Source organism: Phalacrocorax aristotelis, chromosome 3 (genome assembly GCF_949628215.1).
Source record: "Phalacrocorax aristotelis chromosome 3, bGulAri2.1, whole genome shotgun sequence".
Taxonomy (NCBI): Eukaryota; Metazoa; Chordata; class Aves; order Suliformes; family Phalacrocoracidae; genus Phalacrocorax; species Phalacrocorax aristotelis.
In genome coordinates, this window is record NC_134278.1 from 49,043,602 (window position 1) to 49,060,404 (window position 16,803).

The 16,803-nt window shown below is 41.7% G+C and overlaps 1 protein-coding gene across 3 annotated transcripts in view; it reads right to left on the reverse strand.

The window, feature by feature from the left end:
• The window catches only part of POPDC1 (popeye domain cAMP effector 1), a 34,600-nt gene extending 19,083 nt beyond the window's left edge, over positions 1-15,517 (reverse strand). The window contains exons 1-3 of one of the 3 annotated variants that reach the window (XR_012659600.1): positions 15,357-15,517; positions 9,707-9,940; positions 6,973-7,097 (exon numbers count right to left, since the gene is read on the reverse strand). Coding sequence is in view for 2 of the 3 variants with exons in the window: in XM_075087365.1 (XP_074943466.1) it covers positions 6,973-7,097; positions 9,707-9,929 (348 nt within the window). In the remaining variant the exon portion in view is untranslated. The remainder of the gene's footprint in view (positions 1-6,972; positions 7,098-9,706; positions 9,941-15,356) is intronic. The other 2 variants (XM_075087365.1, XM_075087366.1) reach the window with 2 other exon arrangements.
• Positions 15,518-16,803: the final 1,286 nt, after the last annotated feature.

The window sequence follows — 16,803 nt, forward strand, 5'->3', positions numbered from 1 at the left end:
TGGCCTTGTGGTGACACCAGCCAGGTCCCTTAGCATTCGTGGGTGCATGCCATCAGGGCTCATGGACTTACATATGCCCAGTATGTCACTTGACCTCAAGTTACACTGGTTTCACACTGAATCAATTACCAATTACATTTTCCACCGGTGACTACATTTATATGAAACTGAGGTTTCAAATTTCCTCTATGTTCTTTATGCCAAGTCTTTAACACCTCAAAGGATACCTACATAGACAAAATAAAGGTTAAATTTAAACAAAACAAGTATTTAAGCTAGCATGAGAAGATGCATCAGTGATTGCCCTGAACCCTTTGATTTCAAAATACATTCCACATACCTGTGAAGTTAGATGACAATTTGTTTTGCCATCAGGTTCTCCCTCATTTTTAATAGCCATACCAATTTAATTTGCACCTCTTTCTACTCATGACCATTGCAACCCAAAGAAAGATTAATTCCTTTCTCAGATGAACATACAAGTAGCTCCCAAGACTCCTTACATAACAGCACATACAGACATGAGTACAGGATTTGACCCTGGAGTGCTAATGCAATCCCTTAACTAGCACATAATTCAGGTTTCATGATCTTCCTCAAATGTACCATACTTAAAAGGGAGAGCAAGCATAACTACTTTCTTAAAGATTGATCAGGTTGGACACCGTAGATTATTTTAAACAGTCTCCCTCGTAACAGACTATTCACCCTTCACGAGCGCAGCTGACTGCTGCTCCAGTCATGCTTGTGGGCAATATTCCAGATGAGCCATACGGGTAGGTGTAATGTTTTGTTCAGCAGTGGTTGAAATATTCCGGGATGCTGCCAGAGCTCCGAGTCAGAGCTCTGTAAAGATACCGATTAGACTCTCTGAGTTTCCACTCAGACTGAAAAAGTCAAATCTGTAAAACTCCAAGAAGTCAAAACCACAGAAATAATCATCTGGTCAGAAAAGAAACTCACTGCTAGTTTGCACACTCCATTTAATAAAATATGCCCAACTGAATATATGAATTATTCATTTTTAATATGACTAACTTGTAATTATTCTTCCATTCGTTCCTTTCCTTAAAAATGTCATTTGTGAAGATGACTAAATAAAATTGATTTTGAGATGGGCAATACAAGATTTGCAGACAGAAAATCTCATTCAAAATTAGTCCCCAAGATTTTATTTTTTGCATTCTCTAGCTTTCTATAGGAAAAGCACTTAAAAACATCCTTCAAGTTCATAATAAACACAATGTGTAAGACAACTAAGACAACATGTAACTACCAGGCAGTACTTCAAGTAAGCTTGATGATAAAGCAGTCTGTAACAAAGAGGTTCATATATTGTTTGGGCTATTACCCTGATTCCATATAATTTCAACTATTGTGTAAATTACATTAATTTCCTACATATTTAGAATGTCTTCAGAGAAGCAGAGTATCCACAGTCCCCAGAGGAGAGCTGTGGTTGTAGTAACACAATTCTGAAAGCCAGACTCCAGTTCTCCACTGTGTTACAGTTTAGATTACCATGCCATGAAGCAATCTGAATTTTTTTTCCTCATACTGCTAGAGAGCAGCAATGAAGTGCATCTCACCTAACTATGGCTATATAAAACTAGGTTAGTAGTTTATAACAGTTGTGTGGGCTTGTTCTCTAGTCAGTGGAGAGGGATGTCACTATCACATCTCAAACAGACAACCAGCTTAAACTAGATGTTTAACGTGGAGGTGGATGGAGTGAGACAAGATGATTCCAATTTCTATTTCAGAAGGCAAATCTACTGTTGCAGAAGAGACCACAAATAATTATTGGTACTCTTTGAAAATGCTCTTAATTGTAAGACTCCAATAGTACATGCTTCCTCTCAGAGGCCTTTCATTTCTGGGACTGCCCATGTCCTGAACAATGCAGTATTTCAGGACAAGTATGAGAATGTGACTGAGGCTACCTAAGAAAACAGTCAATGCCTATGTAGAGCACTTCCCAGTTGAAAGGATTTGATATTATTCCTACACTTCACTATGTCTATTTCCCACACATTTCTGTCTTTAGAAAGGTGTTCAATATTGCAGAAGACAAAGAAAAAAACCAAAAGAAAGATTCAGTAAAGGCATCCTGTGGTGGTGGTTTCATGATTTTACTTTGTTATCTATCCAAAATTATAGAGACTGCAGAGATGTAGTTGTTGATTTTTAGACTCAATAGAAATGACGTTTGGTTTCAGGTCGCTCTTCAGGTAGTAACTCCAGTCTCACCAGAAGGAGCATCTAGGAAGCCTTCACATGGAAGACTCTTGCTGCAAGCTCCCTTGTTCCATCCAAGATCTGGAGCTGGCAGTGTTGATCCAAACAAAGTTCCGTAAACTTTACCACCACAAAAACATTTTGAAAGAGGAGTGTGCACATCTACAAAGGTCAGGGTTAAATGACTATGATAGATGTGCCAGAGAGGTTTCACATGACCAAACAAGAAAGATGAAACATTCAACCAAGTCAACTCTATTGTACATGGAATTGGTGGAAGACCCTATTTTGATCATGGTGGGATGCACAGAGTTAGCACATGTATTCAGGAAACTTACGTTAAATGCAGCTGACTTCAGCTACTTATTATCTGTCATCCATTAACACAATTGTAAGTACTCTCACTGTCCATGACAGACTTTTCATTAGATCTTTCCAATGCTTTATTTTTAGTTTGAGAAATTTTCCTCATCCTACCCTATAGAACAATGCTATGTTTTGCCACAGACAGAGAGAAAAAGCTACAGTCCAGAAATTCATATAGGGACAAAGGTGAAATAAGTAGTTTTACATTCACTGTAATCTGGTATAAACATTACCTTGAAGCTAAGCACAAATCCTAGGCTGTGATCAGATACAGTGATGGGAGTCATGCAGAGAACTAGACAGATTAGACTATAAAAAATAAATAAATCCAAAAACCACCATCTCAAAGACTACTTAAACGCTGCTGGATTCAAGCACAAACCCAATACCTTGGCTAGGAAAGTCCCCTAATGCTGTTGTATCCAACTTAGGACACAGTCAAGCATGAACACGTGCTTGTGTGGCATATGTGTGGCAGGACGCACTTAGGTGAATGCCAGACCCATTAGCTTGCCTCCCAGTAGGTACCTAGCTGTTCAAGTGTTCCTTCAAACTTCCAGCATTAAATCAAAGAGCACAGTGTCTCAGGTATCAGTAGCTGGAACACAGGCCTTGCAGTTTACAGGTTCAGGTGAAATTACAGCCCCCTCAGAGGCACTGGTCTCCTCTGGTTTCATTCAGGAGCCAGAGAAGCAGCAGTGTGGCTGCCTGAACAGTTTCCACACCATCGATCAAGCTGGTTGCAAACAACTGTTTGGTGTTCTTGCCAGGACATGAGAAGTATTTAGAGTATATAGACTTTAACAAGAGCCAGATATGAAACTACTTTTTCACTGGACTCACCTAAAACCAGATGCTTCTTCTGTATCACAGTCCCACCCAAAGAACCAGCTCTTATGCAATTCAATTATTAATCACTCTTAGAAGTTCTGCCCAAATTGTGTGCCTTGAATACAAATTCTAAAGGAAAAAAGTTAATTAGCTTGTACTAAGTTTCCTTTCAGGTCTTTCTGAAAAAGAAATCTGCCTCATTTCATTGTCTGACAGCGAGCCGAAAACTAAAACCGAAAAGGAACTAGTGTTAAGATGTGCAGTGGGTGTTTTTTTTTAAAAAAACAAAACACCCCACCAATTTAAAAGTATTTAATACATTGTCTTACACCAATTAAAATAGTATAATATTTCATGTAATTTTCATGTAATTGTCAAATACTGTGATTTCTTAAACTTAATGGAAAGAAAACTATTGAAATTACTTTAAGTCTTAATATACAAAGAAACACCACTGCATGGCTAATCTATCAGAACTAATTCTTGGCTAAGCTTTAAGTTGTAAAGGTCTCGTAGCCCTGCAGATGGCAACTTTTGGGTGAATCTGTGCTCCATACTGGAGCAACACTGCTGTAGGTAGGACCCTTCCTTTGTTAACACATGTAAGTGGATGTACTCAATTTATCAACTTGTTGTAGACAGATGCAATTTAACATCTAGCCACTTTTTATATGCTGTGGTTGCCTATTGGAGTTTGTTCTGCAGTTGGTTTTAGCCATACTGTTAAAGATTTCCGCCTTTCTGTCATCTCTCACTTGATCTCATTTCCCTTAACTCCTCTTCAAACGCTTGGTCTGGCTTTACTTAAGTTGAAATCCTTAATTTGCACAGCGTTTTAGATGTCCAAATCCTATTTTCCTACATTTCCTCTAACTTCCTCTGCCTAGAACTCAGTTTATTCTGCATAAGAATAGCTGTGGGTTTGCACCACGTATATGGTGCAGTGTCCGTGGGAGTGCTGAGTATCTCAATTCCGCTGTGGTCCCAGAGCCAGTGAGGAGGTGTAGAGAAATGGAGAGCAAAGTTAAAGGCAGGTCCTCCAGTCCTTCCTCTCTTAGAGGTAATTTTCTACCAACTTTAGCGACTGACAGGTTGTTAGTCAAGTTTCATGGCCTGACATAATTCTTCCTCTTAAACCCACCTATAGAGTACTTCATCCACTTCTATCACTGTAGTATCAAAATGCTTACAAATAATTCTGCTCACAAATTTACTAAATTCAATGAAAATAGCTGTCACTTCAATATGATGAAGTCTATAATGCACAAAAACCCCCCAGTATATACTAGCATAGCTTTTAGTATACACTAGCATAGCTTTTAGTATACAGCTGTAGTCACAGAACAAAATGTTTTTCTTTCTTCGTTCAGTATTGCTTTACACATTGTAAGGGGACTTTTTTTTTTTTTTTAACTCAGCCACAAACCAGTGTGCCTTCCTCCCAAGGTGCTCCTTCACTCTCCAATAGCCTCCTTTTGTTTAGAATTTTGGAAAGGGTTGGATGGGTATGAACCCAAGGACCATCACCCATGTTCTAAGAACACATACCAGAACTCACTATTAAAAATACAGACAAGTTTTAAGGCTTGGTTTTCTAGGGAAATGAGTTTACACCAGCTGTGCACTCCTGCCTTTTGCAATAATTTCTGACTCCGTTAGCCAGTTCTTGTCCCATTGACAAAGGGCTAGACGCCTCAAGATGACATTAAAAGGCTAAGTTGGTGGGTGGGTTAAAGGGAAGCAGAACATGCTCACTTGGTGGCTTTACTGAGGGCAAAGAACATAGCATGAGCTCACTCATATTAAAGGCCAGATATCCTGTGCAGGTACTCTAACTGCAGACACAAACACGTAGAGTCTAGCTTCCCTGGCTCTACATTATCGCAACTGTTATTTTGTGTGGTGCACTGGGCAGCATGGCCATGGCTGACTAGCAGCAATACAGTTTCACCATGCTGCTGTATCTTGATGATGACACACAAATGGATTGAATAGTCTAAAATAATAGCATTAGCAACAGAAACTAGAGAGGAACTTACTCTTTAACTAGGAGAATTACTCCTAGAGTAATTTAAATGACTAGAAATATTTACTACGCATTTATAAATGCCTAGTAGAAGATCAGTTTAGCTAGTTTTAAGCTATCTTCTAGGCAAGAAAGAAGTAAAGCTTTACACTGCCTTGCCAGGAAAGGAGGAGGTTGCTAGTTTTCTAGCTGCTTTCTTGCACATGCTGCACTGACTTGGTGAAGAGTTTATTTCAGCTAGTTGAGTGGGGTTTTTTTGTACCAGCTGTTACACACTTCCAGAATGCATCTGATTTTGGGCAAAGGCAGTTATTCTGCTGATGTAAACCCATATATATTCCTGTAATCTTCACATCATGAATATATCTGCCTTAGCTTTTGGAGACTATGGAACATAATACTAACATTTTGAACACTTAGCACTTCATTAATATTCTATTGGCACATAATAGCAACTATTACATTAAAGATTATCCAGTTTTGATGCGCGTATACCAACAGAAGGCTGGGTTGCTAGTTTGCAGAAACAGAATATATTTCTGGATGAATAATACTAACAAAATAAACTGACTTTCTATTGGATACACATTTAGCTGAAGGCAGGGCAAAGAATCCTGTATTTTTGGTATACATTTAAAATATATTCGTACAGTGCATTTGAAGAAAGTTATCCCAATGCAACAAAAGGAGTTGTAAAATTCCCAGACATGACCTTCAAAATCCAATGAATGCACTAAACGGGATAAAAGAAAGAATGATTTTACTTAATACTACTTTCCCACACCTTACTCAATTTTGCTGCTTATCTCCAAGTCCCATAGTTGTTCAAAAAGGGTAGTAGCATCTCACTTACCTTTCATTTGCATTTAAGAGGAATGTGGCAGTGCAAAACATATGGGCTAAAGCACTTGTGGGCAAAGCAAAGGCTGTGAAGATCATCTATAAACAGACATCAGCATTTGTTTCTGTGTTGAAATAACAGTCTGTCTGGGCACTTTCCCACCACAGACGATACTCAAGACTTAAAAGTGAGGTAGGAAAGTTTGATCCCTCCCAGACTACTAATTTTAAAAAATTCCTGTCCTGGAATGCTCAATTTTAAGTATCTTGGTAGAATTTTATTTCAGGAGACATGTATGTATGGACACTAGTGGGTGGGAGGGAGGGAAAAAATGGAAAAAGAAACCACACAATCCCCAGACTACCATTTCTGGTGTCTCTGCAAAGAAACTATGTATTCCTGTCCTTACCATCAAAACCAAACACAAGAGCCAAAACCAGCCAACAGTAACTTCTAAAGTCAAATAATTTTTCAAGAATATGGATTTCAGAGAAAAAATTATGTACTGCATCAGATCATACTTATAGTCTGGATCCTTCCTGAAGTAGTTAACTGACTTAGTCCAAAATGACTGCTGCATAATTCATTGGTTTGTCCAGCAAACACAGGCTAAACTTTCCTTTTCTTGCATCTTACTAGACTGCTTGTGCAATTTAGCTGTTATACATACCGGTCTTCTCTTATACACTAGGTATATGAAATGTAAAAGGTTGACGACCAAAAACACAGAATTCCAGATCATTATGTCCAAGGCACAACGGTAGAGTGTAGCCCAAATGATGAACAATACACATCCTGTAAAAATAATAATAAAAAGTTAAATTTCACTGAAAAATAAATCCATTCATAGAATCATTAAGGTTGGAAAAGACCTCTAGGATCATCAAGTCCAACTGTCAAACCAGCACTACCATGCTTGCTAAACCATGCCCTGAAGTGCCACATCTACAGGTCTTTTAAGTACCTCCAGGGATGGCGACTGTACCATCTCTCTGGGCAGCCTGTTCCAATGCCTGTCCACTCTTTCAGTAAATAAATTTTTGCCAATATTCAATCTAAACCTCCCCGATGCAGCTCAAAGCCATTTCCTCTCATTCTCTTGCTAGTAACTTGGGAGAAGAGACCAACACCCACCTCACTAAAACCTCCTTTCAGGTACCATCAAGAATGTATCCACTGGGTAAAATTGCACTGAAAACCAGTATCTTCTATAACCTTTCCTACAGTTAAGACTCTGTGGATCAATGCATGCACTGGTAGCATGAGCTAATCACTACAATGCTATGAACAGGCACTGACAGCAGGTCAACAGCATACTGCAGTCCTATTGCACAGGACTGCAATACTGGAGTGACAATCATTCAGATCAGGAATGGGGGAAGAAGAAAGGTGCAGCCCACAATGGTCTGTTACTAAAATGAAGTAGAAATGGAACAGGGAAAACTGTGTCTCAAGTACACACACAAAAAAAAAGAAAAAATTAAGCAGCTCACAAAACTTCATTACTAGTATTGCATTAATTAGACAAAGACAACCCTATAAATTAATGCTTGTTCATATCAGTAACATTCATACCTAACTAGTGAGCAGTAGGTGCATAAAACCCTCTTAAAGTCATACGCAGATACTTTTTAAAATTTAAAGGAAGTATCACTGCTACATTTTGACAAGGTCACAGCAAGAACCCGAATTCTATGACATCAAAGAGAAAATTTCAAGTGCTTACCCTTTTTTTAGTTGCTTTACTTTGAATAAAGACAATTGCTTTAAAAGATAAGGTATGCTGGATGATTAGGGATTCTGTTTTTAGTCTACAAAGACAATCCTTATCAAATGATAGATTATGCACCAGTGAGTCTCTCCCAGATAACTGCGAGCCTACCATACAAAAGAGCGAGCTGTAGAGGTGACATATTTTCCCTTAAGTTTCATGCAAATACAACAAGGAGAAGATGCCAAATTAGCATCCCTTACCCCTATCTCCCTGAGGATGATGCTGAATTCATGAACTCAGTTCTATCTGGGTTGTTGACTGGCCAGGCAGCACTTACATATTGATCAGAAAAATCAAAACATGGTCACTCTTGATCAGCTGGTTAATTAGACTACAAGGGATGACAGGATACAACGTCTGGAAGTATTGAAGTGGAGCAATATCACAGAGCAGCACAGAGGTGGGGCAGGGTCATCAAAGCAAAGGGGACAGATCACTTGGAACCAGGCTTCATTACTTATGCTGCCCACAGAGTAAACCTGCTTCCAGCTGCCACCTCAGCTTGCAGTACTCTGATTCCATATCTGCTCAAACTGCAACAAGACCTACAGACCAAAGTGGCAAGCTTAGCAAGAGCAGAGCTCCCATTGCTTTTAAAGCAAGAACTACACAGACTAAAGGTCTTGCAATGCTCAGACCCTTGGTCATTGGTGCAGTCGGTTTTAATAAGTTATCCTATAATAGATATAAAAAAAGGCAAGTTAATTGTAAATTCAACCATAGAAGTTCTATCATAAAATTGACCTGCACTATTATACAAATAAGCATTCTCAATTGAAAATACTCCAGCATGCTCTGCGTTGTGACACACTCAGGTTTATCTTTCTTACACTGAAATGACTCACCACTCCTTCTCCTTTGATCACAAAGACCTTGCCCCACACAAAGGACAGGGGCTTTGAAATAGCTGTGGGACTGCAAGTGTTCCAAATGAAACCACACTTGCTCAGTCTCAGGTATGCCCAATTTAGTTTTTCCTCTGAAGTAAAATTTTGGTGTTGCAAGATGCCTACCTACAGTGGTCGAGGAAATATGACTGACTTCAGAAGAACACAGATTGCACTCCGTATCGAAAGCCTGTGTTTCTAAATTGGCAATGAAAATAATGCTGGTGACCTGCAAGTGCCATGTTTCTGATCCCACATTTAAAGACATGTGGGCCAACACCAAGCTTCTCAAGGAAAACCTCAGCTACTGCAGACATACTAAGCCAGTGCACTGGCCAATACACAGTCCCAGTACTTACCTGAAACCTAAAATTAAGGTCTTAAGGATCCATAGACTTAACTATGATTTTGAATTGAATGAATTTTAAGCAGCCAGACACATCTGAAGTAAATGGAGTCCACTTGTTTTCAAGTTGACATCTTCATAGGTTTGAAAGTTACACTTCTAGGAAATTCGTAAATTACATTTCTGGGAAATTTTAAGAGCCTAGGCACATATAACCTTTCTAGAAAAGGTATGTTAGGGTCAGAGCAGATCCCCACTTACACCAAAAACCACCTTCAGCAGCCATTAATATGGGCTGTAATTTCACCGTAAGGTGAAGGGACCAGCTCCGTAATGGTCACGAACTGCTACTTCTGTCACAGGAAGATTGCAAATCTCTCCAGAATAATTCTCCTACCTATGGTGAGCAGGGCTCGCAGAAAAATCATATGAAGGTTCAGAGTGGTTGGAATGACCAGTCCAGCTGCAAAGCAAATATTTGCCACGTGGAAAACAAGATGATGAATCTCTTTCCAGTTTTCACATGCAGTCTCATTGAGAGGCACAAGGGTGGCATTTTTTAAGTCTGGAATAAAACCTAGCGGAGTAACAGTGACTGGGCTCATTGCTGGAGTATTCATCTTGGAGACTCCTACAATGAGAGAGAGGGGAGGGGGAGAAAAATAAAATCACCATACATTGAACTGAAATATATTAGACATACACATGAATTTTAGAGTTATTGTCTCTCTTCCCATGACATATTTTCCATTATCATTCACCCGGTGGGGGGGGGGTGGGGGGGAATACAACCTCAAATGCTTTAAAGGGGTAAGCTAGATCTACAGTTCAGTAATGCTTTACTGTCTCTTTCACTGAAGTGCTAGGCTCAAAGAATGGTACATTTCAAAATTTGGACCAAATGCACATAAGCAACACTGCTTGGACCCTAGCTATTATGACTGTCCTTGAGCAGTACAACATAGTACGTATTCTTCCTAGCCCTACACAAATTTAAATAAATAAATCACATTTTGGTCTACCATTTATTGAATGGGTCCACAATATTAGGCAAAGTAAAATATTTGAGACACCTTAACAACCTGGATGAGAACTGTGAAACAAAAAAGAAAAAAAGAAAAAATGCTTAGGTAGTATAAGTCGCCTTTATAACATACAAAGCTGTTCTTCTAAATAAGGAAGGGAAGGTCTTAAAGGAGGAACATGTGCTGCTTTGTTGATTAAAAAAAGCCAACAAACCATATCAAAAATCAAAACCAAAGACAGTCAAATTCTGACTTTCTTGTAGTGCTTGCAGGATCATTTGGAGGCCTCCTAAGCTACATATCATCTTGCACACTTCAACCAGAGTAGGCAAAATACCCAAACCACTTCTGAGAACAGTAAATAAAAACTACGGTTTCTCCTCCTAGTTTATCAGGTGCTACCAAATCAGAAAGGGAGATGCCCAGGCCGCTGAGTTATGACAAGGTTGCCAGTCTTTCTGGGAAATCACTTGGTCTACCTAGTATGAGCAAGCTTGAAAGACCTTTGGTTGTCTGTGGAACTCCTGGAGAAAAACAAAACAGTTCAAAAAGCTCATTTCTAATCTAAGAATACATAGGGGTTTTTTGCTGTTGTAATAATAAGTCTCGCATATTTTCCTTTCACACCAACTAAAAGAAAAAAAAAAAAAGATATCTGTGAGCAAATATCTTCCTAATACAAAGTAAAAAAAATCCTATTAAAAATAAACTACGACAAGAAACTGAAAGATTTCAGGACACTACCTTTGAAATCTTAAACGCTGCTCTCTCTAGGAAACTGCAGTCAGTGTTACAAGCACTTCAGAACATCTTCTCAACCCAGAGCAGCTCCCAGCTGGAAGAACACAACTGTTCTTTGACGGGCTGTCAGAAACACGGAAGAAGCCTGCTTCCAGCAAGGCATGTATGGTCCCCCACTGCTGCAGCAGTAGAAATTATATGGAGCTCTGCTTGAGTCTTGTTAATGAAATACATATGGGTATCACTGAGCAAACAGGCTCTGTAACATACAACATGGTGGGATTTGCGTTCAGGTAAATTCTGTAGAGTCAGTGCACGTCCCTGCGTGCTTCCTAACTGTCATGTAATTCATCTGCTCAGCAGATGATTTTGAGTCGTGGTTAATACACTCAATATTTCCTGCAGACTGGAATACACTCAGCATCTCTCTGTTACTTGAGAATGCTTCTTGGACTGTGAAGTAATTTTGAGTTGCTTCATCATTCTTTTTATTATTTTCCCCCAATCAACTTGTGTACAAGGCACAAGCAAGCTGGACAATTTCTGAAATTAATCAGCCTTTTAAACCCCTTTTTAAAGTAGTGGGAAGAAAGAAATTGGACAGAAAACGTCATCCCTCTGATAGTTCCTCTCTGATGCCCAGAGCCTGTCACAGCCAAGGCACACTACAGAACACGCAGAGGCATCTTGCGGGATCAAACACTAGCACAGTCATAGTGCTATCTAAATCTGGATAGAAACGATTTTCCAATAAAAAAGTTTATTGAATTCTTACCAAAAATACATAATTGACTGATTTTTTTAAAAGCTCACTTAACTCTTTTCATTACTACATTAGTTAGCCACAAAGGTTAATTAAAATGTGTTTTCTTGGCATAAACAAATTCTACACTAAATTGTTACCAATAATCTTGGTGCCCAAACAAATTCGTGGTCCAGGTATCATATAGGCACCATCCAAACACACTGCTATTTTCTTTCAGGTCTTTCGTATGACTTTAGCGACAGAGCCATGAGAGCAGTTCCACTGTCCCGAAAAAGCTGCTCACAGACAGAGCAAAAGCATGAGCCCGTACCAGGCTGCAAGACTGGCATTTTAACGCGCTCATAAACAGAAGGTAATTGCTAATTGGATAACTGTGTGGGTGCTCATCTCACACACATCTCATCAGCATGCTCCTGCTGTTTTCAAACAATATAAACTCCCTACACTGGCACAGCAGGATCAAGATCTTTTGCAAAAAGTTATCAGCCAATTTTCTATCTATGTTCAGTCTTCCACTGCCTAGTCATCTGCCAATAAAAGCACCACTTAACATGCCAGCAGAACGAGTAAAGGCAACTGAATTCACATAGATATTCAGAACCAGCCATAAGTCCATCAACTCATCTCACGATCAAAGAAACTTCAGCTGCATCTGATTACGAATTGACAAGGCTTTCCAGATGCTTGATTTTTTTAATAGCCAGATTTAGTACTGCATCACCGGGAGAACAGAGGCTACCTTACTCTTGAAGACTTGGCTGTAACGCATCACAAGTTTGAAGGCTGGAAACCCAACTATCCAAATCAACTATACAACGTGTGACAACCTCACTCTCCTCACAACCCGGCCAAAACACTGCTCCATTTGTCAGCCACGGACACTGATGCCTCAACCCACCAGCCATAAACTGTCATAATGGGAAGATGTTTTTCCAGCAAGTGTTGACCAAGTCATTTAAAGCCTTTGACAATAAGGAGTCCACAGTTGTAACAACTGGATGTTCAATGCTTTCAGAAATCTGGGCCACCTACTTAGTTGCCTAAATTAGAGCCTAGCAATCTAAATCTAGCCATCTCCATTTTTTATAAGCTTTGTCTTTAATATGCAGAAGTCTTTATATGATGACATTTGAACTTATCTTACTACTCACAAGTAAACACCGCAGCACCCCTAACGTACTGGAAAACAGTGGAAAGCTGCTGAACTTCTCTGTCAAGATGGTATTTTAAAGCTGGCAGAAATAGATTGATGCTATCTGCAAAATGACGCAAGGGCAGATTGTGACACAGGCTCCGAAGGAGAGCTGCCTGCGAATTTCTACTAGAGAGGCTGTTCAAGCACCAACAAAACAGGCAGGCAGAGCTACAAGCTCTAACCCAAAACACTTGCCTGCAGGTAACACCAGACAGACAAATATTCAAAACAACACCTCTGCAATTTTTTGATCAACATCTACTCTTGTCAAATACTGAGAGATTAGCAAAAATATCTGCTGTTCAACAGATGAACAAGCAATTGTCATTTCCTACCTTCTGCTATCTCAGAGAGTCAAAAAATTAATGCTGGAAGTACAGAATCAGGCCTTTAGAACTTTATTTTAGGGTTGTGCGCTAACGATTAATACAGTATAAGACTTTAAAGTCTCATGCTTAAGTCTTCATTAATACATGTCTTCATGTATTAATATCAGAAGTCAAAAATGCAACTAATATGGTTAAATAATTTTGGAAAAACTGGGGAAATAGTGTCAACTGAGGTGAAAGCTTTATGGGGTGTAGAACAAGTAATTAAAAGAACATTTTGAATATCCAGTAAAGTATTTTTTCCTTCATGTAGATTTAGATTTACCAAACTAAGCGTTTGAAAAGGCAGCTGATTGAAAACTGAAGCCAATTTTTTGTCCAAACAGGGAAAAAAGAGCAAATATAAAAAAAACTCCACTCAGCAACACTTCAGTGTTAAGTCTATCAGAAACTAGTATAGTTAACAACAAAGCTTTTTTTTTTTTGTGCATGAATTTGATAGAGAGTTAAGGTAATAGATTATGGGTTTAGGTCTGAAAATACAAATTCTCAGAATGTAAAAGGAGGTGAGGCTACTCTAGGATTTTTTCTATGCTCAGAACCTCTTTACACAAGAGGCCAAACTTCTGAAAGCCATTCCCAAAAGTATTTAGTCCCTAAATCTTCACACATAGAGATACCTTTAAAAAAAGAAAAAAGGGGGGTGGGGGAGGAGGTGTTATGGAACAACACTCAGAAGAAAATTTTAAAGCAGTTCTAGCAGGAGAAGGGGTCAGCCAAGCTGATACGGGACAGTGCAGAGTGTCCACGTTGTTGAGATTATTCGTATCCCACAGCTTTACTGTTCAATATTACTCAAACGAGCTTCTTAAAACATTGCATGAGTATGCCAGTAAAGTCCTACAATCTGTAAAGTTTTACAGTCCATCATTTATGTGGATGGATTTTGTGAATCTATCGGGGAAAAAAATGGAAAAAAGCCCCAAGTTTTTTTGTAATTGTATCTGCAGAACTTTAACTACTTTCCTATGGTCTTGTAGCACAAAAGCTGCACAGAGAATTTAAACAATCAATTTCTTTGCTTTTGTGAGCTGAAGACAAACTATTAGTGCTAGTGTAATTAAGTTAATTACAGTTTAAGTTACCAGCTTCCTTTTTATAAGGAAGCAGGACCGAATGGAAAAGTGGGTAAGAAAAGACGCATTTCAATATGCTCTTTGGGGAAAGTTTTCTTCCATTAAACGCATCATTAGCTACAGAAATTTGTTGGTCTTACTCTACGCTTTATTCTAGAAAAAAAAAAATTAACAATATTTTCATTCTGCATAGTTAACAAAAATACTCGTACCGTGAGAAACACCGTTACGTGCGCCCAGCGTAACGGCGGCACGGCTGTGCCGCGGCAATGGGAGCTGGTTACCTGCACTGGAGCTCGCGCTCCCTTTCGGTTACACCGCGCCCAGGCGCGCGGCAGCGCGAGCTGCGGGACGCCACCCCGGCGGCCACCCCCAGCCCTGCCTCGCGCCCGCGCCCCCGAAGCCTCATGTCGGCTCGCGACGTGCAAACACCAAACGCACCGCTTACACCGAAAACAAAACAAAAAAAAAAAAAAAAAAAGAGAAAAAGGTAACGGAGCAACCGGCCCCTGCCCGCCCCGGGAGCCCCTTCCAGGGCAGCGCCCGTCGGCAGGAGGGCACCGGCGGAGCCCCCGGGCGACCGCCGAGGCTGTGCCCGGGGCGGCAGGACCCGCGCCCGCAGCGGGCCATTACGAAAACCCCCAAAGGGGAATGGAGAGCCCGGGGCGGGGGCCGCGCTGACCCAGCCGCCGGCGGCAAGTCAAGGCAGATCCGGCCCGAAGCCCGCAGCCCGCCGCCGCCCGCCGGGGACGGACACCAGCCGCCGCCGCCCAGGTAACGCCGCCCCTCCGGCCGCTCGCTCCCGCCGGCCTCCCCGCCCCGTTGCCGCCGGCGCCCGCAGCGCCCCTTACCTACCCCTGCCCGCGCCCTCACAAAAGTTTCCCGGACGGGACAGTGACAGACTCAGGCTGCCGCTCCCGACCCCGCCGCGGCCACCCGGCCGCCGCTGTGACTAAAATAGGCAGAAGCCGGCGGGAGGCTGCGGGCGGCGCCAGCTCCGGGGCCGGCACCGAGCGGCCGCAGCGCGCAGGCGCCTCCCGCCGGCCCCGGGGGGCTGCGGGGCCGCGGGGGGGGGGGGGGGGCCGTGGGGGAGCGAGGGGCGGCCGCCAGGGGGCGGGCGGGGCGTGGGGCGACAGCGGCGCGGGGGTGGGAGCCGTCCCAGTCCTCCCAGTCCTCCCAGTCCTCCCAGTCCTCCCCGTCTGACGGCAGCATCGCCTCCGCTCCCTCCCAGTTTGGAGCCTGCGGACGCTGAGCGGTGCTCGACTCAGGCATCTAAAGCGCGCGGGGCGCCTCACCCCGCAGAGGTGCCTCCCTTCCCTGCAGAGTGCACCCAGACCTTGGGCAACGTGCCTCGCTTTCGGGTGGTTAAAATTAGAAGAGCCGAATTCTCCCCTAAACAAGTGGCAAGCAGTATTTCCCCTACATGGTTAGTCAAGGAGCCACAACCGCCTTTATAGAACTGCTCTTCTCAGCTTGGCACCTGCTGTGGTTGCTTTGTCACGAGCACCATGTTTAAGAAATGTCACTGAATTTGCTCGTGTGGCAGTTTGGCAGCTTCCAGAAATTACGTGATTCCAAAGCGGGACGCTTGTGTCCCTGCATGTGGGCAGACTGCTCTGCTGATGCCCCGTCTAGCCTCTCCTGCACCGCCAGTCTTGCAGGACGGGCAAAGTAGCCACCAAGCCTGCCTCCATCTCCGGGATGTTCAAGTGTATCATCCAGCGATGAAAGGCATTGCCGATACAACCTATGGGCGTCCCAGCCCAGCCCGAAACCTGCCTGTTAGTGGTATATGAGGACTGCAAAAGCAGAAAATCTCTTTCAATACATTCTGATGAGCTAGCTACAAAGTGAAGGGTTTTTTTTCAACATATGGTCAGCATCATACTTAAATATTTTTTGAAAGAAGAATACAGAATCCTGAATCATTTTTGAACTAACTGGTTATACGCATACACATCAACATCTCTCCCAGGAGGCTCCAGGTTTGTTATGTTGTTCTTGCCTTTATATCTTGGAGAAGAGATCTGGACCTTTCCAGCAATGTATGCCGTGTGAACAGGGTTTTTATGAATCCTGCTGCCTGGTATAAGACCTTATTTTCCAAAATATATTGTGAATTTATCATGAAGGACTCGATTTGGGACTGCGTTTCCTCTGACTGGCCATTCTTACGTATTCGCTCACTCCCAAGGTACGCAGAGTAAGCGAGCTGGAAAAAGGGTAGGAAGAGTGAGTCAGGATAGCATGGCCACAGGAACGGTCATGAGAGATAGCATCTAGCATGTGTTTGAGATTGATA